The sequence below is a fragment of the Orcinus orca genome, chromosome 1, assembly GCF_937001465.1.
Source record: "Orcinus orca chromosome 1, mOrcOrc1.1, whole genome shotgun sequence".
NCBI lineage: Eukaryota > Metazoa > Chordata > Mammalia > Artiodactyla > Delphinidae > Orcinus > Orcinus orca.
Genome location: NC_064559.1, coordinates 28,281,950 through 28,309,043, shown reverse-complemented (window position 1 = coordinate 28,309,043; position 27,094 = coordinate 28,281,950). Strand labels below are relative to the sequence as shown.

Here is a 27,094-nt window from a genome sequence, read left to right as displayed (position 1 = left end):
AAGTCATCCTTCAGAAATAAAGGTGAGATAAAGACTTTGCCAAGCAAATGAAAGCTGAGGTGGTTCATCACCACTATACCTGCCTTACAAGAAATGTTGAAAGGACTTCTTCAACCTGAAATGAAAGGATGCTAACTATGAAAAAATATGAAAAGAAACAACACACTGGTAAAGGCAAATGTATAGTCAAATTCAGAATGCTCTGATACTGTAATGTGGTGGTGTGTTAACCACTTAACTCTAATATAAAGGTTGAAGGACAAAAGTATTAAAATTAATTGTTATAGCAACAGTTTGTTAGGTACACAATATAAAAAGATGTAAAGTGTGACATCAAAAACAAAATGTGTGTAGGAGGAATAAAAGGGTAGAGTTTTTGTATGTGATCAAAGTTAAGTTGTGATGAGGTTAAAATAACTGCTGTGTCTCTAAGATTTTTCAAGTAAGCCTCAGGATAACCACAAAACAAAAATCTATAGTAGATACACACAAGATAAAGAGAAGGGAATCAAAGTATACCATTATGGAAAATGATGAATTCACAAAGGAAGACAGCAAGAAAGGAACTACAAAACAGAAAACAATGAACAAGTATTTGCTTGATTATTTAGGTGTTCTGATGTAGTATGCATTTATACTTACGATTATTATAATCTCTTGATGAATTACCTTTTAATTACTTCAGATGTTAACAGACTAAATTCTCCAGTAGACTGAATTCTCCGATGAAAAGGCATATAGTGACTGAATAGATAAGAAAATAAGACCCAACAATATGCTGCCTACAAATAACTCTGTTAGGTCAAAGGGACCTAATAGACCTATACAGAACATTCCATCCAACAGCAGCAGCAGAATATACATTCTTCTCAAGCACACATGGAACATTCTCCAGAATAGACCATATGTTAGGTTACAAAATAAGTCTCAGTAAATTTTAAAAGATTGAAAATACCTTTTCCAACCACAGTGGTATGAAGCTATAAATCAGTAACAAGAGGAAAACTGGAAAATTCCCAAATAAGTGGAAATCAAACAACACACTCCTGAACAACCAATGGGTTGGAGATTAAATCAAAAGGGAAATAAAACAATATATTGAAGCAAATGAAAATGCAAATATACCAAAACTGATAGGATGCAGCAAAAGTTGTGCTAAGAGGGAAGTTTATGACAATAAATATCTACATTAAGAAAAAAGAAAGATCCCAAACAACCTAACTTTACACCTCAAGGAGCTTGAAAAAGAACAAACTAAGCCCAAAGTTAGCAGAAGAAAGGAGATGACAAAGATTACAGCAGAAATATGTTAAATAGAGAATGGAAAAACAATAGAAAAGATAAAACATAATAATCTTATCTTTTGAAAAGATAAACAAAATTGACAAATCAGATTTATCAAGAGGAAAGGAGAAAGTACTCAAATAAATAAAATTATAAATGAAAAAGGAGACATGACAACTTGATACCACAGAAATACAAGGATAATAAGACACTACTAGGAACAACTATATGCCAACAAATTTGACAACCTAGAAAAACAAGAAATGTATATATTTAACCATTCAAAAAAATATAACCTACCATGTCTGAATCATGAAGAAATAGAAAATCTGAACAGACCAATAATAAGTAAGGAGATTGAAATAGTAATCAAAAACCTCCCAACTAAGAAAACCTAAGACCAGATGGCTTCATGGGTAAATTCTACCAAACATTTGAAGGAGAAGTTAGTGCCAGTTTTTATTATACTCTTCCAAGAAATTGAAGAGCAGGGAACACTCCCAAACTAATTTTATAAGACCAATATTACCTTGATATTAAGCCATATGAGGATACTAAAAGAAACCTACAAGTGCCAATAACCCTAATGAATATATGTGCAAAAAATCTCAACAGAATACTAGCAAACCAAATTCAACAACACATTAAGAGGACCATACACTATGATCACGTAAGATTTATCCATGGATACACAGGTGGTTCAACATACACAAATTAATATGATACATCATATTAAAAGAATGAAAGATACAAATTTTTGGTCATCCCAGTAGATCAGAAAAAGCATTGGATAAAGTTCAGTATCCTTTCCTGAAACTCTCAACAAATTGGATATAGAAGGAACATACCTCAACATAATAAAAGCCACATGACAGTCCCACAACTGGTATCATGCACTACAGTGAAAGGTTCAAAGCTTCCCCTCTAAGATCAGGAAGAAGACAAGGGAGCCTGCTCTTATTCAGCATAGTGCTAGAAGTCCTACCCAGAGCAGTTGGGCAAGGAAAAGAAAGTCATCTTAATGACTTAAGGAAAGAAAGAAGTAAAAATGTTTGCTGATGACATGATCTTATATATAGAAAATCCTAAATACTCCACCAAAAAACTGTTATAACTAATACAGTAAAGTTTCAGGATACATACAAAAATAAGTTACAATTCTGTCCACTAACAATTACCTGAAAAATAAATAATCTTATTTACGATAGCATCAAAAACAATAAAATACTTAGGAATAAATTTAACCAAGGAAATGAAAGATTCATACAGTGAAAACTGTAAGACCAGTGATGAAAGAAATTGAAGAAGACACAAATAAATCAGAAGATATCCCATGGTTGTGGATTGGAAGAATTAATATTGTTAAAATGTCCATACTACCCAGAGTCATCTGTATATTCAATATAATACTCATCAAAATTCCAATGGCTTTTTTCACAGAAGTAGAAGAAGAAGTTCATATGGAACCACAAAAGATCCCAAATGGCCAAAGCAATATTGAGAAAGAACAAAGCTGGAGGCATCCCACTTCCAGATTTCAGACTATACTACAAATTACAGTAATCAAAACTGTGTGGTACTGGCAGAAAAACAGACACAGAGACAAATGGAATGGAATCCAGAGCTCAGAAGTAAACCCTACATGTATGACTGAGCAATATTTGGCAAGGGAGCCAAGAATACTCAATGTGGAAAGGATAGTCTCTTTCAATAAATAGTGTTGGGAAAACTGGATATCCACATGCAAATGAATGAAAGTGGACCTCTACCTTACAGAAGTCACAAAAATTAACTTGAAATGGATGAAGGACTTCAACATAAAATGTGAAAGTATAAAAATCCTAGAAGAATGCATAAATGGTAAGTTCCTTGACATCACTGTTGGCAATTATTTTTTGGATATGATACCAAAAGCACAAGCAACAAAAGCAAAAAGCAAGTGGGACTATATCAAACTGAAAAGCTCTGCACAGCAAAAGAAAATGAAAAGGCAGCGTATAGGATGGGAGAAAATATTTGCAAACCATATATCTGATAAGGGGTTAATACCCAAAATATAAAGAACTCATACAACAGCAAAGAACCAAATAATCCAGTTAAAAAATTGGCAGAGGGCTTAAAGAGACATTTTTCCAAAGAAAAGATAACAGCCGCCAACAACTACATGAAAAGGTTCTCAACATCACTAATTATCCTGGAAATGCAAATCAAAGCATAATGAGATATTATCTCACACCTGTCAAAATGGCTGTTATAAAGACAAGATAACAAATGCTGGCTAGGATGTGGAGGAGAGGAAACCCTGGTTCATTATTGGTGGGAATGTAAATTGATGCAGCCACTACGGAAAACAGTATGGAGGTTCCTCAAAAAATTAAAAATAGAACCACCATGTGACCCAGCAATCTCACTTCTGGGTATTTATCCAGCGAAGATGAAATCACTATCTTGAAGAGAATCTGCACTCCCATGTTCATTGCTGTATTATTCTCAATAGTCAAGATATGCAAACAACCTAAATGTCCATCAGTGAATGAATGGTTAAAGAAAATGTGGTGTATACGTAGCATGGAGTGTTATTCCACCCTAGAAAAAAGGAAGGCTACCTTGCCATTTGCAACAGCATAGGTGGACGTCCTTGAGGATGTATGCTCCATGAAGTAAGTCAGAGAAAGACAAGTAGTATGTGATCTCACTCATAAGTGAAATCTAAAAACATTGGACTCAAAGAATCGGAGTAGGATGGTGGTTGCCAGGGGCTGAGGGGTGGCAGGAGATGTTGGTTCAAGGGTACAAACTTTCAGTAATGAGTAGGTTCCAGGGATCTAATGTCCAGCATGGTGACTATAGTTCACAAATACTATACTGTGTATTTGAAAGTTGCTTTGAGAGTAGGGCTTTAATGTTCCCACCATACCAATGATAATGAAAACAACAAGTCAGTAACTATGTGTGATAAAGGATGTGTTAATTAACCTTATTGTGGTAAAAATTTCACAATATGTACGTTTATCAAATCATCTCGTACACCTTAAGCTGACAGAGTGTTATATGTCAAATATAATTCAGTAAAGCTGGAAAAGTTGTAATTTTAACTGTAGTTATCTAATTCCATGGTTTTCTGGGTTTTTTCCCCCACATAATAGTATATGTGGAAAATGAGATTTATATGGTAAGCTTGGGTAAACAGATACGACTGTTCTTTCAGATAATTCCAGAGAGAGCGGGGAGGAGTGGAAGGCAAGGAAGAGAGGAGGGAAACTGATTCTGTACTTTTCAGTACCTACCTCTGATCGCAGACAGAAAGCATTGTTATGTATAGGTATAAGACCAGAACTTCGTCTGCCTAACTTCATAATTACAAATGTTCCGTTTATTCATTTTACTTTATTTTTCAGTCCTACAGTCTTCAGATATATGCAGTAGATTTTCTACTGAAAAGACACTGTTTTAAAATGCATTAGCATGACTTGGTATAACATTTAGTACTAATGGGTTTTACAGAAAAAAATAAAACCACTTCTCTTTTTTAGCTTTTGATCAGCAATTCACATCTGTAACCACTCTTCTGTTGAGGCTCTCATTCCATCACACATGGCTGACAGAAACCTCAGCCCTGACTGAATCTAGCAATTATCTCCTGCACCTTGGCCCTTGGATGATGATGGGGAAATACCACATTGTTGCCCTTAAACACTAGGCTGAGCACCCACCAAACTGAGTGCTCAGCAGTGCCTGAAACAGCTGTTTCACACCTCCTCAAGCCCCCCAACAACTTCCCTCCTAGGAGGGAGCTTTGCTCCTACTATACACACAAAATAATCAGGAATTTTTGCACAAAACTCTTAACTTTGTACCCCAGATTCTAAAATCTCCTTGGATTCATACCTCCTCTCCTCTTTTCTCATCCCTATAACAATGGGAAAATATTCTTCAGCTTCTGTCCAAGGCTCATCTCACTGTCTTGATCAGGATGCCCTCTTCCTGCCTCCTCAGGGGTGTGCGTCTCTTCTTTTCTGGCTCTCCACTGCCTCACTAACTCCCGTGATCACCTGAACATGTTCAAGTCTGCTCCGGTCTAAAGGAAACAGAAACGACAAACAGACCTGTCTGGCTTCACCTCTTTCCTCCTATCTTTACTTTCTTCTCCCTTGTACTGTCTCTTAAATACGTTGCCCCCATACACGGTGCCTCTCTTTCCTCATACTCCATGATCTTCTTAATTGGCCTTCTGCTTCCCATCCTGCCACTGGAGCTCATTTTACTGTGTGTGGCTTATGCTCTACACACACTTACCATTTTTTGAGCCATCACCTTGCTTAATGTTCTGCCACATTTGTTTGAGAATTTTTTGGATACCCTCTCTTCCTGTGACTTTCATAAACACACCCTCTAACTATATTCTCCACACAGTTCAGGTGGTCCTTCTCCCACGGTTTAGTGGCTCCCTCTGATACCTTGGGTACATCTTCAACTCTGTGGTCTGTCCCCTGTCTCTCCAGCTTCATCCCGTGACATTCTCTCTCTCCTACTCTGCATTCTAGATGTATTTCTTCTTTTTTTTATTTCAGTTTCCAAATGTTTTCTGCTTTCTTGTAACCTCTAAGACTTAGTGCATATTGTTTCTCCATTCCGGAATGTGCTCCTCTGCCCACTTTATAGCCCAAATCATCCTTTGCTTGTCTAACTAGTGGCTTTCTAAATTAGATTGGCTTTCCTTGTGCTGTCTGGTAGTATCCTATCCTTTTAGCATAACACTCATTAAATTTTACTGAGCTATAGGTTTAGATGCCATCCTTTTTTGTACATTGTAGAGACCTATTTTGTTTAGTTCACCATTATATCTCCATAGGTGGACGATTTTCTTTAATGATTCCTGCTCATTTATATTCAAGAGACATCACCATTCTTTTCTTAGGAACATTTTTTGAAATTATTAAGCCAGTGAATTTTCAAATTGAGTTCAAGCATTCCCGCAGGATACCTTGTTTGCACAAAAACTAGGTAGCTCTGTGACATTTTTCTCCATGTATGCTATAGGGCTTTGAAGGGCAGGGACTTTTCCTGTTTCTTTAGCATTGCATAGATTTTTGAATAAAATAAATTGAACTTAAGTGGGACACAGAAATGTATTGATTTTGTAAATTATTTAAAATAGCTCCTCCTTAGATCTCAACTAAGAAAGTTCTAGCCTCTGACATTAACTAGCCTTATAATTAAGACATGCTCCCAGGGACCTCCCTGGTGGCGCAGTGGTTAGGAATCCACCTGCCAGTGCAAGGGATACGTGTTCAAGCCCTTGTCCGGGAAGATCCCTCATGCCACGGAGCAACTAAGCCCTTGCACCACAACTACTTGAGCCTGCATTCTACAGCCTGCGAGCCACAACTACTGAGCCCACGTGCCACAACTACTGAAGCTGGCACGCCTAGAGCCTGTGCTCCGCAACAGGATAGGCCACCTCGGTGATGAGTAGCCTGCGCACCGCAAGGAAGAGTAGCCCCCACTCGCCGCAACTAGAGAAAACCCACGCGCAGCAACGAAGACCCAATGCAGCCAAAAATAAATAAATAGATAACTTTATTAAAAAAAATAAAGACATGCTCCTCATTGCATTGGCTTCAGTTTCCTCATTTGTAAAATTCTGATTCTACAATGTAGGTGAATAAGCACTGAAGCTATAATCAAGCAAAACACTAATACTATATATATATTCTGCCTTTTCAAAGGTATATAGTCTCTGAACTGTGGTTTTACAAATGCATAATTTTAAATATATTCATCTATGAATTCCACAGAGTTAAGTAAATATTATTCATTTGTGTAAATTAAAGTTTTTCCTGCATGAAAAAGTGTAGTTGAATCAGTAATATTTTAAGTTATTTTAATTTTTGGTTTTAGTTACAGGCCAGAAAATGTGAAAGGTCTGGTTGCAAAGGAAAATAAAATATTACTAAATTTATCTCACTTTACATTAAAAAAAAAGCCTCAGGAATTTGGAATACTTGTGATGGTGATGCACAAATAATACATTAAATACTCTCCTTCCAAATTTACTGATTTAATAAAAATTTGTATATTTTTCTCACTACACTGTAACATTCTTTTATTAAAATAAGAGATTAACTATATTTATGTAAAAATCAAGTTACATGTTCTTCCTTTCATGCTTATTTGGTTTCTGGATTGTTGGTGGCAAAGTTCCTCTTTAAGATGGGAGTCTTCTCTGAGTTACGGGTGGACACTGGACAGAAGAGAAACACAGTGTGTCCCAGTCACCGCAGGCAGCGGTGACTCCTACCAGCAGTTCCCATCCTTTCACCCATAAAATCAGCATAAAATCGACCTAGCTTTGCCAGGTCAGATCTCGCATCTGGAAAGTAATCCGCAGGGAACAGAAAATTCCGTCATTGTGCATAAATTTGAAAATTGGACTATTATCATTTTTTTTCAGAGCTCTTTTGTTTCTTCCTCTGCAGTCCTTGTGAAGAGTTGCTGCCAACATGTGTCAGATACGGGGTAAACCTAACCACACAGGCAGTAACTAAGTTAATCCATTTCAGATACGGATTGCACATGATTATAATACATTTTTGGGTGCTGAAGTGTAACACGCATTTAATGAAAAGAAGAGAAATAGGGTATTTTCCACTATGTGACTAAACCGATATTTGCTGTTTTCATGTATTCACTTGTTCATCCTCTGTGAAAGAACAGACCAGACGGGACAGAAAAAACTGCGTAGTGTAAGGGATGAAGAAAAGTGAGGGAGGAAGACGTCATTAGGTAAATGCTGCAAACAGCAGGGCAAAGTGTTAGGGCTGTCCAACAAGACAGCTATCCTGGCTTTAAGGTGTAAGTGTAAGGAATCTGTCGTATTTTCTCAAATGGCAGCTGTAAAATTGAGGTTGTTTAAAACGGATATTTAAAATATTCACATTGAAACTCTCTAACTCCATTATTTATAAGAAGGGACTATTCCACATTTCTGCATGATGACTTGTTTATAGGGCCATTAGTTATTGTGTTAATTTATCAAGATAATAACTTGTTTAATATTTCATGAAGAATCCGTCATACACTTTTGTTTTATGAGATGCAAATCTTAATAACTACTGTTTTGGTAAAACTGCCACATAAACACACACACACATACATATATGTACATACGTGGGCACATATATATGTTTTCCAACATAATTTCTACAGGACGTTAATGTTTCAGTATTTTTAGGTGATGTATACATGTCACAGTCATTTTAGAAATGTACACATTTTGTTTTACATGAAGGCATAATCATTAATGTTAGCTCCATAAATTAGTAATGCATTATTCTTATATAAGATGTTTTAAATGATTTTTATGTAGAAACTTTTTATTCCTTAGTAAAAAGGTTAATTGTAGAAAGTATGCTTCCTTTTTTTTTAAGCTAAAATATTTGAAAAAAATTTTTTGAGCCTAATAAGTAATACAGCAGGAGAAGCCGCCTCATGCTCAAAATGTTGCTGGTAATTACTGAGTTTTGAGATTAAATACTTGAAATTATGCATCCTTGGACTGTATTTTTTAAAAAGCAATATGGTATAGTGGAAATAATGGGATTGAGCCGTAATTTTTTACTGACTGGGTACATAAAGTGGTATTTTTGATATTTTGATCCTGTCTTGTCGGTTGTGCTTGTTACTTATATTGGGCTTTCAAAGGCTTTTTCGGAAGTAATATTATCCTTTGTACAGTACCCTTTTAAAGCACATTTGCAGTATTCAGAAGTATGTTATTGACAGAATTAAAAGATACGTATGCAACCAAAATATTTTTTAGTGTTAATTAAAGCCTTCTTTTTATTATGCTAAGTAGAAGAGAAATAGTGTGAAGAAATAACGAAAATGAAAACCAGTGCGAAAATTTATAAAACAACATTGATTTTTATATATGAATAACTGGATATAATATATTAGAAAAAATATCTATGAAATACCCCAAAAATGTCAATTGTATTTTAAACAAGCTTGATGCCTTATGCCTACCAACTTATCTATTGTTTTAAAAGCTGATTTATGGTGTTGCAAATATAGGATTTCAAAAGTGAACCTTGATATAAAACAAACATTATTACTGTGTTTATACACTTTTATTGAGGATTTTATTTTCTTTTTCATTTTTTAAATTGAAGTATAGTCGATGTACAATAAATAAATGTAAGTTACAGGTATACAGCATAGTGATTCACAATTTTTAAAGGTTATATTCCATTTATAGTTACTGCAAAATACTGGCTATATTCCATGTGTTGTACGATACATCCTTGTAGCTTATTTATTTTGTACATAATAGTTTGTACCTCTTAATCCCCTATTTTGCCCCTCCCCTTCCTTCTCCCCACTGGTAACTACTCATTTGTTCTCCACATCTGTGAGTCTGTTTCTTTTTTGTTATATTCACTAGTTTGTTTTATTTTTTTAGATTCCACATATAAGTGAGATCATACAGTACTTGTCTTTCTCTGACTTGTTTTGCTTAGCATAATGCCCTCCAAGTCCTTCCATGTTGTTGCAAATGACAAAATTTCATTCCTTTTTTATGGCTGAGTAGTATTCCATTGTGTGTGTGTGTGTGTGTGTGTGTGTGTGTGTGTGTGTGTGTGTATGTATACACATACATACCACATCTTCTTTATCCATTCATCTGTCAGTGGACACTTAGGTTGCTTCCATATCTTGGTAATTGTAAATAATGCTGCTGTGAACATTGGGGTTCATGTATCTTTTCGAATTAGTGTTTACATTTTTTTTCAGATATATATCCAGGAGTGGAATTGCTGGATCATATGGTAGTTCTTCTACTTTTAGTTTTTTGAGGAACCTCCATACTGTTTTCCACAGTGGCTGCACCAATTTACACTCCCATCAATAGTGTAGGAGGGCTCCCTTTTCTCCGCATCCTTGCCAACATTTGCTATTTGTGTTCTTTTTGATGATGGCCATTCTGACAGGTGTGAGGTGATATCTCATTGTGGTTTTAGTTTGCATTTCTCTGATGATAATGATGTTGAGCATCTTTCCATGGGCCTTTTCACCATATGCATGTCCTCTTTGGAAAAATGTCTTTTAGGATTTTAAATGGAAATTTAAGATGTTGTATTTTAGTCTAGTTTCTGAGGGCTGTAATATAATTGATTACATATTTACCACATTTATATTTTTCTTTTCAAATTAAAACCAGTATATTAAGTGGAGTTAAATCTGAAAATTTATATTTCAGAATCTTAAAATCTAAGGTATATAAGTAAAACATGAGTTGCTAAAAGAAATAATATTTTTAATAATCTGACCAAGTTATTCGTTTTATTATTCCTGTTCCAAAGGTCATTAAAACCCTTAAACTATCAAAATATTTAATTTTGAACCTCATCAACTGTAAATATTTAAAGAAAAAATTTAAAATTTTTAGAAAAAGTAGCTTTGACAATTTTAAGAGTATTTGAACAAGACTGTTGCTATAAATGTGTTATTTTCTCTGTTTAATGCTCTGTGTCAATTATTTACAGATCCGGAGGTATTGTGGAAGTTCCCAGAGGACTTTGCAGACCAGGTTGGAACCACATAATTTTTAAAAAGCATTTAAAATTGGAGAATTAATTATTATTACTACTGTTACTACTACTACTATGACTACTACATATGAATTGATTTAAGTATTTTCTCTTGATCAACTCTGAGAATAAAAAGCCATGTGTGCAGAATACATGGAAAATGTTTTGAAGTTACCAGGTAGATGCGTGATGAAGAGGCCCTTTCGTGAAGCTATTAGGAAGTGAATGTTTACAGTTTCAGCATGTTTTTATACTCTTTTAATGTGTCTGTGGAATATATATTTGGAAACAAACATTTCCCCATCAGAAAACTTGATGATGTGGTACTTTGAGGGATACCCTTCTGTAAGTAAGACAGTAAGAAGTAGTAACTGCTATAACTAAGAGGTCAATTCTACCCTTGTTACAGTAATGTTCGAATCATTAACATATATAAGTTGAATTGACATTATTTTCTTATTTTAAAATAATTCTTATCTATGGCTTTTGTTTTCTTAAAATGGGAGACTTGGAAATGAATTTACTGCATTTGTATTTTAATTATAATATTCTCTAGTTCCTTAAGTATTTTGTATAGCCAAAACTATGAATTATTTTGACATAATGTATGTAAATTTTTAAAATCTTTATAATTTTTATATGGATTTATCATTTTGAAGTGAATTATATGGTTAACCGTACAAATTTAAATTTTTATATAAACAAGTACTACTGGAAATCTGATGAGCAGGTTCCTTTTTTTATCTACAAAGAAATGGGGTAAAACAATCTTGTCACTTAAAATTATAACAGTACAAGCTTAACCATCAGTTAAGTTCACAGGTATGATTCTCATAATTTACCAAAATAAAAGCTGATAAAAGTATTCATTTTAAAGCAGTTCATTCAGAGCTATACAGACACATGTGATTTTGATGTGGAAGAATAATTTTCTACATGTGAAAATCAGTATAGAAGATTAGGAAATGTCACTGAAAAAGTGAGTTAAATGAGCATGTTAAATACTAATTAGATCTAGTGCAGTCCTTGACTGTTCTTTCACATAAAAAGAGAGCATGTACTCTTAATTTGTTTTTAGCCCCTTGGAGAAAGAATAGATTTATAAGTATCTTAAGTATATAAAATAAGTCCCCACAGTGAAGACATGATTTGCACATGTGAGGCTTAATTGGGTTTGTTTCCCAGTAATGGGAAGTTACGTTAGACACTTGTTGACTAATGTTACTGTTTTGAAATATCAATACTATTCCTCTCTTGGTCTTTCTAGTTCTCTCTGGTCTAACCTCCTGTCCAGATTCATTTTTCTTTTCTTTTCTAACTTCTACCTCTTAAACTGCCCCTGAGAATTCCTAGGGTATCTGAAGGCTCCTAACTTTGGGTTCACATAAGGGTGATAGTGTACTTGTCGAGTTCAGCTACAGTAAATTTTTCAGTGAGACCAGCAATTGCTGTTCCTCTTTGTGACAGATAAAACTGGTGCTAGGAATGTTTTAGCTGTTGCTTTGTTTCCCAGATTTGTGAGGTCAGTGGAACATTAATAAGCCCTCACATACTAAGTAAAACATAAAAGCATTTGACCATGTACTGGTGATGAGCATTCGTAACCCCCAGGATTCCAGGGCATGCGGTTCTTACAGACTTTTTGAAGGTTAGAGCTGAAAGGAGCTTTAGATACCATTTTGTCTTACTACTTCAGTTTATATTTAAAGAAACAAAACTTCATACGGGAATCCAGCCAAGGGCCTTGAAGAATGGTTTTGCTATATGCTTTTTGGTGAATATGCTGCATACTACAGATGACACAAGTGCTCTGTGTGTATTTCTCATCCTCCTTATCTTTTACTACTTTCCTATACTAATTGTCTACTTCTTCCTAAACAGCCTGTTCACTGGATCTGAGACTGCTTCAGTAAGAGTAATTCTTAATCTCTCCTTATTTAGCTCTTAACATGTACTAGGCACTATGCTAGGTGCTTATGTGCACAACTGATTTTATCTTCAAATTCTCCCAGTACTGCTAGGAGATAGTATCAGCCCTGAAACTGAGACTTAAGTAAGAAACTTGCCTGATAACACACTGCTTAGAAGAGGCAGAGCTAGCTGAGACTTGAGGGCAAGTTGGTGTAACTCAGAAGCATGTGTTATTAGCAAGGAAGCTGTATTATTCCTTCTGCTTGGAATGCTGACCCAAACCCTACTCACTTATTTTAGTTCTTTTAGAAAAAGTTTATTAGAAGTTTTCCCCCCAGTATCTTTATAATTTGAAAGCAGTGTGTTGTTTAATCCAAATAAATGATACCAATCTGTTTAGTCCTTTAGTTGTACCACATACAGCTCTTGGTCCATCATAGGCATTGGCTTATTATATACTTCTTTGCATGTGTTTTCCTTCTTTTGGCAATAGAAGAACCAATGGGACAACCCACATCACATTTCAGGAGTTGTAATTAATTTTTGTTGTTGTTTTTTGTACAGTGGAGAATTTTGTGTAGGAGAGTAGGAGATGAAACTATAAGCATATACTGGGCTGGGTCTTGGCAACAATGAAAGGCCTTGCTGAAGAGTTGGTCCTTCAAATGAACTTAAGGAGAGTGTGATATAACAAGATAAGTCTGTTAGGAATATTGATTTGGAAGAGATTTCAGTATGGATTGGTTGTGGGAGAAACTGGAGGCAAGGAAGTGAGTTGGCTTTGCAGTAGTGCCGCTGAGGAGCAGGAAGGATCTGAAAGAGTTGGTTACATTAGGAATGAAGTAGAGGATGAGTGTGTTAACCTGAAACAAATAGACTGCCAGACGTTTCTACGGCAAAGGTAGGTTTATTCGGGATCAGCAGAGAATTGCAGCTCGGGGTCTGCAACCATGGCGAGCCAGGTGCAAGTTCCTGCGTGATGAGGGAAGGAGAACCTTTTATCCAGGAGGGAGGAAGTCAGGAGAGCTGTGTAAACAAAGAGGCCGTGGCTTTTCATTGGCTGAGTCCTTGCAGGAAAGAACAGTATTTCTTCTTCCTGTTGGGTTCCACCATGGTCACAGGGTGTGAGAGCTCCCCCTTCTGGTCACCCCGGTCTATTTAATTCAGGTTTTTGTTTATTAATTTTTTACAAGTGTAAAGGGGGGAAAGAGAGACTGCGTGCAAAGGTGTTTTGGGGAGCATGGGGTGGAGAAGAGTAGTGAAGAGAGAATGAGTTTCTTTTTGGCACTTTGAGAAATCTTGAATTATCTTCCATGCAAGTGATGGGAGGGGACTTTGGGGATTTAGGAAAAATGGAGGGTTTGCAACCTTCGGAAATAGAAAGGTGTGAATGAATTTGAGGATTTACAGACCGATTTAGTTGATGTCAGATTTATGTTTTGCAAATACATTGAGAGCTGTGGCTGAAAAGATTAATGCAGAACAAATCTTCCCATCCATGCTGCTGATAATTGCAACATCTCCTATTACCTTTGTGAGTTCACCACTTCTGTATAAAATGAGTAATTTTGTTTCTTTTTGCTGCTGTCAAGCTAAGCTCTCCATTGTTCTTATATTCCTGTTGCTCACATTTACACTTAATAGCTTGATGCTGTTTTTCACAATACTTGACTTTTCCCCGGTACTTTCTGCTTGTTATTTCATGGTTCACTTTTCTGTAGGTGTGCTGCTTTCATGAACCATCGGCCTCTTAGGGCCACGGCTAGTCTGTATTTCTTGAGCGAGAGGAGTCAGGCTTTGGGAGCAAACTGTACCTTTAGAGAGTGGTCAGAACTAAAATCTTATAAATGCTGGGGGCATTTTTGCGTTTGAATCACGGCTCTGTATTTACAGATTGCACGAAGTGTTGCTTTCGGCAGGGGTTTTCTCTGTCTTAGTTCCTCACCTGCAAAATAGGGCTGACGTTGCTACTCTGACAAAAGTTAGGGTAGGAATGACGTCTACGAAGCATAGTGAGTGCCTGGCACATAGAAAGCACTCCATAAATGTGAGCCGATAGTTCTATTGTTACATTGTAATGCCACGAGCGTTTATTAATTTATGATGAGGAATAGATAAAACTGTTTTATGTAGAGTATTGTTTTTATAGTTTGATAACAAGTTGGAGAATTTCACTGCTTTATAGATCTCCAGAAAGATGTATAATTTTATAGTGTCAGGGAAGAAGAAATTTTCCTCTACCCTTCTAAGTCCTTCTGGCTGGCTTAAGAATTACATTGACATGAAACAGATTAACAGGAGAAGAATCAAACAAAAGGTTAATAACTTGTACACGTGGGAGAGACCCAGGGAGACTAGTAAGCAGCCAGAATGGCAGAAACCCTCCCCTTAAATACCATCTTCAGCTAAAGACAAAAGAGGATGTTGGGGGTCGTGGTCTGGGACCTCAAAGGGGAGGAAAGCAATTCACATGGAGAGGGAGAAGCAAATGTTTGGTAAACACGTGTTTGCTGGGTCAGGCAGGGACAGGGGGGGCACAGAGTGGACTCTGTCTGATCTCTCTAGTCTAGTTCCCCCACCACACCTGGCCCATATTCTTTGCAGGTTTCTCTGGTGACGGGTCTATTCTGGGAACAGGCCCTCTCTCTAAATTCTTTTAGGCAGTTACCGGGGAGGGAATAAGAAAAACTTCCCGAGTCTTGGTTTCTTAAAAATAATCAGCCTGAATAAATCTTCTGCCAGAGACACACTTTGTGGTGACAAATATTGCTCCCCGATGGTAGCATGAGAGACATCTTCAGGATGGCTCCCAGCAGAAGTCATAGGACCATGGAGCCATCCTCTGCTAGTAATGGCCAACACACAGAAATCATTAGGTCCATCTGCTTGGTTTCTAGATAGGAAAAGTAAGATGATGAGGCACTGACCCCAGGTCATATTTCTTGTTTACCTTTAACTCTTCACTCTTGCAGTATTTTTCCTGCTTTCACACAAACTGCAGGCCTTTCATGATTCTGGGCCATTTCTTATGTCTCATATGCCGTTTTCCATTTCTCTGATGTGCTTCCTTTGTAATACAACTTAGACGCTTTACCTGCTGTGATATATTGAAGCATTCCTCTTTTTGTGTTCCGTAGGCATTTTTTGTGTTTTGGGGTTTATTGCGTTACCTGACGTGTGGAGGAGTTGTTCTTGTGCATCTTATTTCAGGGGATGCTCCAACTTAAGCTTCTTTCTCAAGCCATGGACTTTTATATATTTATTTTTGACTTCTGTGTCCCCCACTCAGCTGCTGTACTCAATCTGTCATCAAATCTTATTGCTTGTGCCTCTTTTATGTCTTGTAAATCTGTCCATTTCTCTTTACTTCTAGGGTCCTTTCCTTAATTCACATCCTCCTAACTCTCCTTTTCACCTCTGTTTTTGTTCCTATTTAATGTATTCTCCACAGTGTAGCTAGAATGATCTGTAAGAGAAATGATCTCACTAAAGGGAAAATACTGCTACTGACATCACTACTGTCACTGGTTCCTTACTGCGTGCTAGGCAGTTTTCTAACTACTTTACCTGTAGTAGCCCAATTAATCCTTATAGTACCCTTATAAGCCTAAGGGGCTACTGTAATTCCCATTTTACCGATGAAGAAACAGAACTGCAGAGTACTTAATTGATATAGCAGGAGTCACACAGCAATAAGTAGCAGAGCCATTATTCCAAGCCAGTGTGACCCCAGAGCCTGCTGTACTAAATGCTTATTGAACTCAGTTCTCCCCACTGACACCTTCAAGATAAAGTCCAGCCTTCTTACCATGATCAAGCCCCTTGTTCAAGGCCTTTGTTTATATCTAGCCTCATATTTCTGTCTCCCTTTCCCGTTGTCTAATACAAAAGTGGTCTGCATTTCATAGCGAACAACAGTTTCTCTTATGTACTCACCATCCATTTACCTTCTCCCTTTGAACATGGGAGTCCTTCAGCCTGAAATGCTAGTCTCCTCCTTGCTCTCCCCTTTGCTTGTCTTTCTGGTCTCAGCTCGGAGGTCATATCTTCTGAGAAGCCCTTTGTTTGTCATGGGTCTGGATTGGATGTACCTCATTGGAGTTCCCTCAGCATTTTATGTTTCCCATGTTATGGCACTGAGATCTGTCATCTCTTTACTTTCTATTTACCCCATTAGACCAACGATCTCTGAGACTAGTATTAAAGAATAATTTTTAAAAGAAAATAAAATCGTGACTCCTACACAAATTGAAGATTTTATTTGGTAGAAGTGTTTTACTTTTTTAACTCGTTAACTGGCAAGGGCATCAGTAAAATGCTATAACCTATTCAAAGAAGAGTTCAAAGTATCACGATTATATAGGTAAATCAGGAATATTGTAATATATTTTCAGTGACTTTTTTACATGGGGTGAGGGAGGAGGGGCATCAGCTTTCCCTCCATCGGACGTGTCTGTGGACAAATATCATTTGCGATGCTGTCATTTATCTGCAACTTACAGGATTATAGAATAGCTTAGACAGTGAAAAATGCAGGGCCCTGAAAAGAAGATGTCAGACGATGGCTTGTTTTTCATTGAAGACAGCCAGTAACCTTCGGTCCATTTCAAGTTTTACAATTTTTCCCTGCAGTCTTCCTCTTTATCCGGCAAGCATAATAATATCAAACAAAGATTATTCTAGATAACAAGTTCCATTAGGTTTGGCCTGATTATTTACATAGGCAGGACAGGAGTGTTAATTTAGCCTATAAGCCTCCATGAATTTACATATCCAGGGCCATGCAGTGTAGAACAATTACTATATCTACAAAATCAACTTCTTTCTGGAAGTTTTTATAAGGAATTTCAGATTAGACTTTTAAAAGCGTCTGTTTCTAGATAATCCCAAAGCTAGGAAACCAAGTCCAAGAAAATATCTTTCCCAGATTTTATGTGTACTATCTGTAATATTCGTAAATTCCTCTCAAGCTTAACAAATTTGCTAAGGTTCCTGGGCCGTGAGGAAGGGACCTTCTTTAACACTGTCAGGCAGGCATTAGGCCAGGTTTCCTGGGAGGGCTTTGTAGGCTCCCTAAGTATAGTTAACCTTTATTCCTTCCAAGTGCCTTGACATGGCTGATTAAACAAGCATGTTTCTCCAAAAGGACACTTTAAGTAAGGTCTTGGTTGTTAGTCAGTTTTTCCACTTATATCCTGGTAAAGTGAATGACAGATTTTTATTAAACTTATGCAAATAATAATATTGCAATGAAAAGTAAAGGGACTTAGTAAGAGTTTCTGAATTCTGGGAGGGAAGGAATCAGTGAGAACTAGATGTAATTTAAAAACTATATTTCAGTTTACAGGAGCAGGGTTTACAGAATTATTGTGGGTTACAGACAGCTTAGGAAGAGAGGAAAGGGCTTCCTTATATGTCCAGAAAATAGAGCATTAAAACAGCATCAATATTTCAGACAATAAGATTTCCATTAGTTTATCCAACACAGTGCAGTAAATTATTGTTCTGCTGGACCTTGGCTTAGCAGTTTCATGAAACTTTCTGCTTCTTGACTAAAAGCGTCTTGGAAATCCTGACTCAGTCCAGTGGAATGGCCTGAACGTTGTCTCAGTGATGTCAGTTCAGAGACCTGTACCCAAGCGTCTGTTCTTTGAAGTGTCAGGAGTTTGAAGTACCTGATACAACCCCTTTCCACAAAGCTCTGAGGCTGACCTTCTTTGTTGAAAACAAACTGTGGCCTCTAGCTTATGGCAGTCCTCAGGGTATCAGAAACAGAAGTAAACTGTCTGTAGATGACAGAGACTTAATGGATATGGTTAATTTATTAATGATTATTTTCAAGTTTGAAATGTCTACTGAGGGTTCATAATAAAAATAAAATATGGAAAAGGAAATTTGTTTCCGTTGTATGAAAAATGAAGGTAATAAAGCCATTCAAAAAAAGTTTTAGACAAAACGTGTGTAAGACCAACAAGTAAGCCTGTTTTCGAAGGAGCCAGTTCAGGTTATGCCTGATTTATGAAAATGGGTGAACAAAATTTATGGAGGAAAGATCTTGAGATATAACATACAAGAATCCTGAGGCATAATATGGCAAGAGTATACCCAGAATATCAAGTGAAGAGATTCATTGTATCTGGAGTAGGGCCTAGATGAATATATTTTTGTAAAACTTCAAGGGTAAGTCTAAGGTGCATATCCAGTTCTGAACCACTGACTTAGAAGATACAAAGAATTTAAAATAAAGAACTAAGGTTGCGACCAAGTGGAATTTTAAATAATAACTGAAATTATAACTGGCAATATTATACTATTGTTGTCTAATATTATCAGGCAAAGCACTGCCAGTAGTCTGATAGTATGGGAAAATTCAGCAGAACTATTTCGTAAGAGTTTGACTCTTGTTTTCCTGGAGAGTAAAACATATTCTGGAGACCAGGGGCATTGGCATGTCTCTGGAAACTTCCCATAAAGCATGTGATTTCTGAAATATTCATATTCATAAAATTTACATGTACAAATTTAACCTAGGGCAGGATAAGCACCTCTTCTGATTTGCCAGCTTTTTGTGTAATAATAATAATAGTTATATCAGACAACCCTCATGATAATAATATATCAAACAAACCAAATTACTTCTAGCATCTCATTTTATAAGGCAAGAGTACACATTCCTGTGATTTTCAGGGAATCTCTAGGAAATCTCCAAGATAGTTTTAGTTATAAAACGTATCCTGAAAGTTTTTGATTTTTTTTCTGCATTCAGAATCTGAGTTTGGGAAGGCAAAATTTTAAAAGTTGTTAGAAGATTTGGCTGTTTGATTAAGATGGGGTCCATAGGTGCCTAAGAAGCAACACTTGATTATCTGTTTAATCAAAGTGACACGGCTTCCCTGGTGGTGCAGTGGTTGAGAGTCTGCCTGCCAATGCAGGGGACACGGGTTCGTGCCCCGGTCCAGGAGGATCCCACATGCCATGGAGCGGCTGGGCCCGTGAGCCATGGCCGCTGAGCCTGCGCGTCCAGAGCCTGTGCTTCGCAACGGGAGAGGCCGCAACAGTGAGAGGCCTGCGTACCGCAAAAAAAAAAATCACAGTGACAATAAAATATTTAAAAGTAAATATAGACGGTAACACAATTGAATAGTTCTTTCGTAAATGAGGAACTTTTGTACCTCCCCACTCTGCCCGAATAATAGAAGACATAGTAAAATCAGTATCAAGGACAGAGAATTATTCTGTTAAGACACAGAGTTCTGGCTATCTCAGAGGTACACGGAGGTGAGGATAACTTTTCATGTTGCAGGCGAAAGCGTTAATCAGGAATCCAAGGAAGCAAGCCCATCAAAACTGAGTGAACTTTAAAAATTCTTACAGCTTCTTTTCAGTCAGGTATTACCAAACATTTTAAGTTTTATTCATTGTGCTCTGTCATAGTCAAGAACAAACTGACACTTAGAGACATATCTCAGAGATCTGCAAGGTCAAACTAATTTCATTATCATCACCATAATAATTGTGTCATTTGTGTTAACATGTAGTGCATCCATGATTGCTATCTTCAGATGAATTCATGTATCTTTTAAAAATTTATCAGTTTTAATTTCTAATACACTACATTTCAATAGTTATTACATAAACACTAGCTCTTCACCATCCTCAGCAAGTCCCAAGTATATAGAGGTAAAAAACAAAAAAAGCCCAAGAATTGCTGTTTTAGGATAAAACTGTTCTTTGAAAAAACAAAACAAAACACACAGTTGTATTTATCTGATACTGTTGTTCCTAGTGTAGTCTTAACCACTCATATTAATCATAACTTTTAACCTAAATAACTAACTTCTGTTTCACAGAAAAAGAAAAAACAAAAAACACTTGGGGGACAGATAACTGAGCACCTTGTGTCCTGCACAAGCATTTTACAAGACTACCAGACATGGTACCCATCATACCACTTTCTAACACCACACACCTCCCGATTAGATCTCTGTATAGTGGCCAAAATGAACAAGTTTATTAAAATGAGCCAAAAGTGTAGGATTTTCACAGCACACAAAAATAAAAAGTATATAGACTTAAATATGCTTAGTAATCAGTGTTTTTAGTATTCTATCTTAGAAATTATCTAGGTTCATAATATATATAATGTATCATATAATGTATAATACAATGAGTATACATTGACTAACTCAATATCAGTTCAATATTTTGGTTACCTAAAGGTTTTCAGAATTATGTTTTAGCAGATACATTACAAAATATAGTTACTGTTGAAATAAAGCTTACCAGAATAATGATACAGTTTGGTTGAGTAGAAATTTACACCTTTTGTAACCTTAAACAGTATGCCATTTGTTCATCAAACCTGTATACATTTAGGAAAAACAACCCCAAAGAGAATGAATGTATGCTTATATTGTACTTAATATTGATACATCAGAGAAGTCCCAGCTATATTTATTAAACTAAATTGATAGAACTAGGTGTTTGCTAAGGATTTTCCTTAATCATGTGAATTTGAATTCACCAAGAATTTTTTTGAAGTCTAGCCCATCTGAAGTATTAGAAATTCAGTTTCCTTATTTTATAGGACTTTTAGGAATAATCAGTTTATGCTCATTTCTCTCTATAAGCCAATCAGAATAGCGCTCCTTTAATTTAGTTAAAATTTTTGTAAAGGACTCTGTTTTTCAGAGCAGCTTAAGGTTCACAACAAAATTGAGAGGAAGGTACGGTGATTTCCCATTTACCCTGCCCCACGTTTGCATAGCCTCCTGCGTTATCAGCATCACTTACCAGATGGTGCGCTCTTGACCAAGGATGAACCTACACTGATACATAATGACCCAAAGTCCGTAGTCTGCCTTAGGGTTCACTCTTGCTGTTGTACAGTCCGTGGGTTTAGACAAATGTATAATGACATGTATCCATCACTATAATATCATATGGGTATTTTCACCGCCCTAAACATGCTCTGTGCTCCGCCTAGTTATTCCTCCCTGCCGTCCCCTGCCCTAGCAACCACTTATCTTTTTATTGTCTCCATAGTTTTGCCTTTTCCAGAATATCATACAGAGAAACCATACAGTATGTAGCCTTTTCAGATTGGCTTCTTTCACTTAGTAATATGCATTTAAGGTTCCTTAAAGTTCCTCCGTGTCTTTTTATGGCTTCGTAGCTTATTTCTTTTTAGTGCTGGCAAATATTCCATTGTCGTAAGTACCACAGTTTATCCATGTTCCTACTGAAGCACATCTTGATTGCATCCAAGTTTTGGCAATTATGAATAAAGCTGCTATAAATATCCATGTGCAGGAGTTTAATTTGTGACTTTATAATCTAGTTTATTGATACTCTCTGGAGATAGAGCACCATTTCACACCAACTCAGTAAGAGCAAAGGCCTTTCTGAATTATAGACATAGAGACTCACAGACACCAACAATTTTGATCATATTTTTAGGTATACTTTACATAGTGAACAGATAATATAGATAGGTAGGAAGCTGAAAGATACATTGTTAAAAGCAATGCTATATTTTACAAGGCCTTTTTAGTTACGTTTTTGGTTGTTAGTTTTATGATATCAGAGGTGAAAATTTTGCCAAATATTGAACAAGTTTACTTAACCTAGGCAATTAGCATGTGCCTAAAGCTGCCTTAAAAATACTCATAGAATACTTTTTTTTTTTTTGCAAGGTACTGGTCTGGCAACATAAGGCTTGTAAACAGAAAGACGTGTGGTCCTTGCCTTCCAGGAGTCTTACTATTGGGGAGGAAGATTGGTTTGGGAATCAGAAGTGAACTAATATTCCGTTTCTACTTCTAACTTGAATGTACGACTTCAAGGAAATCATTTTTACTCTCTGAGGTTCAATTTTCTCCTCTGTAAATGGAGACACAGGTTGCTTATTGTTTTTACAATACTTGGTTCTACGTATAATTCCAGCAGAAGGCCGGGTGTAATATGTGCCATGAAAGTTACTCACAATGCAGTGTAGACGTTCTGGGAAGGAAGACCTCACACATTTAAACAGGCTAAGAGGGAAGTAGTAAGTTTAGACTAATTGTGCTGGTGATGGCAGTATTTAGTGTATTTTGGTAGTTTCTAGGATTAAAAGGCTTGAAGAGGGAAGACCATGTTTATATAGAATAGCAAGAAGCCACTTTAAAAAGGAGATTGAAGACAGAAGCTAGAACTGATTTCTGTGTCAAGAAGTGACAGAGATGGCAAGATGACAAATACTACCTGAATACACACCATGCATTATTTTTTTCTAATACTAGATAAATAAAGATAAATATAAGAAGTTGTCAGCTCAGAAGGACCTCGTAGTCCAGTAGGGGAGAAAAAATTATTCATAATATACTGTCTGTTCTGTAATACTAACGGACAGGTTGTAACGGTGGTTCCCACAAGGGTGCCTCACAGCTGCAAGCGGAGGGTTTAGCTCTGGACGGCAGTGGTGAGGTGTGCCTCCCTCTTTAAGATAAGCAGAAAGAAGGAAGACTGATGGCAGGGGCTTATTGATAAAAGACAGTATTCTGGGAGGACTCAGTTTCAGGGATGTTGAAAGTACCTTTGTTCCTTAAATCGTCTTGATTGTCATTCTTATGCTGGCGTGACTTGAGAGAAAGGGGTAATGGGATGTGAGAGGAAAGTTTATCCTGGATATTCCGCCTTGGTCCTACTACATTATTGTCTCTTGCTTCCCCAAGAATTGTTGTCAGTTGGTACATGCAGAACAATGGCAGTGCAGTTGGTGTACTTGAAGGGTGTGAATCTTCATTCATTACTTCTGGGACTGAGAGTTATCAGAGGCCAGCAATAGAGAAAGTGGTTTACAGGTCTCTCAGCGGGCGTTGGAACGATATTTGGGAAGAGAACGTAGTTGTGGCATTGGGTGCATGTTTACAGGTCTCTAAGTGGGCACTCGAAGGATATTTGGGAAGAGAATGTAGTTGTGGCATTGGGTGCATGTTTTACTTCCATTCTGATATCCACGTGGCGATGCTGGTGTTTGGCAGGTGTGCGTGGAAGGGTATCTTTAAGCCTTGTTCCTGGACCACTGAGTGTATTCTTGGAGTTGGTCCTCTTTTAGGGTAAGAGTGGAGGATACTGTCTTTTATATAGAGTTAGGGTAACTGATTGTGACACCCTATTGTATTAGAAGCGCAGAATGATGAAATTATTTTGTGATTTGGAATTGATGTGGAATGATAGCTAAAGACATTAGAATTTTATTTCTTGCATTAAATAAAAGACTTTTTTTTTTTTGGATAGTATAAAGTGGAGTTTGAATTCTGTCAAGTTATATGCTTGGCTCCATCAAACTACAGGGTAGGCATTCAACAAATGAGAGGGCGTAGTCAGATTCCCTTCATGCCCTGCCCTGGCTTTTCCTAGATCCTGTTTCTTTTTTTGGTGGCATTTCTGTTTTTACTGCCCATTTTTCTTCTTCTCCTTTTTTTTTTTTTTTTTTTTTGTGGTCGAGTTCTACTTATTCTTAGACCTTAGCTTGAAAATTAATCCTTCTTTGAAGGTTTTCCTGACCTCCCAGGCAACCTGTCTGTACTTCTGTGTAGCCTCTTGCATTTGCCTCTATATTTTACAGTTTTATTTTCATTCTTTCTTTTTTCAAATGTCTCTATCTCCCCTACTCTGTATGTATCTTCTTATTTTTCAGTCACCACATCTAGCACAGTGGCTCGTACATAATAAGGTCTGAATAAATGTATTTTGAATTACTAGTTGAATAGATAAAAGGAAGTTGAGTAAACTCGTTATAGATTATTTTAACCTTCTTGGAAAAATAGGAGCAAGATAACCTTCTAAGCAGAATAGATATGAGGGTGTGGAATATTAAATTTTGAAAGATTTCAGACTGGTGTTATGACACATATAATAGGGATTCATCAAACTGTGAATGAAAAGATGCGGCTCAGTGGAGGGGTCAGGCAACATGAAGGTTTAGTAGGTCCACCACTGTTCGTTCATGACGAGCACCTGCCTGTGTGTGTGTACCTTCTCTCTTTCTCACATTTCTGTTGAAGGTTAAAAAAAATTAAAAATCAATATATATTGACACACTAGTATGGCTCTCATGCTAGATAACTAAAAAACACCCTTGGTAATGCATTGAGAAACGTTCACATATTACATAATTATTTTAAATTACAATAATAAAAATTCCATTAATTAAGCAAATCTTGGTAGAAACTAATTAAGAAAACTTGGTGGAATTCAACAGTTTGAATTACAGTTCTGAGCGAATAGTAGTAAGAAACTATGTAATATACAGTAATAAAAGAACATTTTAAATCTTACCCTTCAGCTGTATCTTTGTAGGTCTTTTGTAATTGTAGGTAACTTGCTAGTTAGCTGTTTCCAAAACAAATAAACTCATCAGCACTGTATACAGTTTTCATGTTCAGCAATATCTGGTAGTTGGTCTGCATGGTTTAGGAAGAATGCCTGTTCTTTATTTAAAAAAATGTTTTACACATCCATCATTTCCAAAATGTATTTCTTTTAATAATTTTAAAGGGATTTGATCGCAATAAATAAAGTCTTTCATGATTTGAAATTGCGGTAGATTGATAGCTGGACATTTTATAATTATGCTTCTTGCATCAAGCATAAAATCTAAATTATTTGGGAATAATTTATTAAATCTGAATACTTTCAAAATAAATATTTAAACAATTACAGGTATTTTTAAAAACTGGATTTCTTTTTTTGCTTGTTTGGATTTGATTCTGTCATTTTATACTACCAGTTGATTGTATCAGGCACAGAAAAAAAATTTAATTGCATTCTATACCAACTATTGTTTTTCCAAATGGAAAGAACAAATTGTCTTGAACCAGTTTTTTATGTGTGATGGTTAATTTTTATTTTACTACCACTATGAATATTTCCATTATATATGAACACGTATTTTTGATTTCTTAATTTTTAATGAAATTAAATCTTATAAAGAGAGATGATGGCTAATTTAAGAGAATTATCATATCAAGACTGTATACTTTGTTTCATATTCCATTTTATCAGTGATTTATCTTAATAACCCTAAAATATAAATTATTTCTTATAATTTGCTTTGTAGATACACATAGTGTTATGTGTTTCGCACATTCCTGTGTCAAAAAAAGAAGAATCATAATAAAACTAAGTGGCAAGCATGTGGGAAAGTGCTTAAAATTAAGTCCAAGATCATCACCATAATTATATCTTTCTGTCTTTCTTCACGTAGGCAAGATTTGTTTCCTTTGTAAATGCAGTGCTAGAAAGCTCAAGGCAAAATGTGATCATGTTCTTATTTTACCTGCATGCTTGTCTTATATTTTCTACTGTTAAAATTTTAAAGTTTTATTGCAAACAGGGAAACTAATTTGGAAAAACATAGTGAGAAATTTTGCTTTAGAGCTGAGGTATTTATTGGAATACAGAACTGTGTAATCTAGCAAACTCCTATTGAAAAGAATATTTTTGCATACATTTTAGATAATAAAATTTGAAAGCTCCTGAAAAAAATGACCTTATTTTTCTGCTGAAGGGTGAACAGGTTTTACTTTAATGAGCTCTTAGAGGTGAGGGGTTTTATACTCATTTTTATAGCAGTGAAATTATTATATTTTAACTATGCAAATAATTTAGACCAATCCTGGAAGGTCTGGCATTACTCAACAACCTATAGAAATTAAGTAATAATAGATGATGCAGATTGAAAAAGATAAATGTGGTTTCACAAGAACTTACTTTGTATTGAGCAGTAAACGTTTGATAAAAGTCACTTTGGAATTTAGTTCTATAACGGGTTCTGAATCTTTGAGATAAAGCGTTAGGAAATAATTTTTTTCAAAATGATGTAGCATAGGCTGATGAATCAGAAGCCATTCTCCTGAAATCAGGAGAAAAAAAGTTAAATTTAATATAGGGGCATGAAAGTCTCTCTACCAGTTCAAAATGTTACATTTCACATTTTTCTTTATTTTTAGCTTAAAAAGAAGTTAAAATTAATTAACTATGAAACAAAGGATGGAAGCAAAAGTAGCATGTTTTCAGATGTTACTTGGTGGAGAAATTAAAATCCTTCAAATTGACATAAAGTCAATATTAATTTACATGGAGTATGTTACTTTGAAATAATCTTAATCATTATAACTTTATAGTGCTTTAAAAAATGCCTTTCAGGGAAATTTCTTTTTTAGGAATAGGTATAAGTTGAGTGAAACTTGTGGGTTATAAGAATCAGTAGCTAACCATAAATTGCTACCTTACCTTTTTATTTTGCTATTTCCATTTTC

At 36.0% G+C, this 27,094-nt stretch overlaps 1 protein-coding gene across 5 annotated transcripts in view; it reads left to right on the top strand.

Annotated features, from left to right (window-relative positions):
• DENND1B (DENN domain containing 1B) overlaps window positions 1-27,094 on the top strand; it is a 259,477-nt gene that overhangs the window by 61,246 nt on the left and 171,137 nt on the right. For all 5 annotated transcript variants that reach the window (XM_033416652.2, XM_049708637.1, XM_033416648.2 and 2 more), the window contains exon 3: window positions 10,833-10,876. In XM_033416652.2, the coding sequence (XP_033272543.1) occupies window positions 10,833-10,876 (44 nt within the window). The remainder of the gene's footprint in view (window positions 1-10,832; window positions 10,877-27,094) is intronic.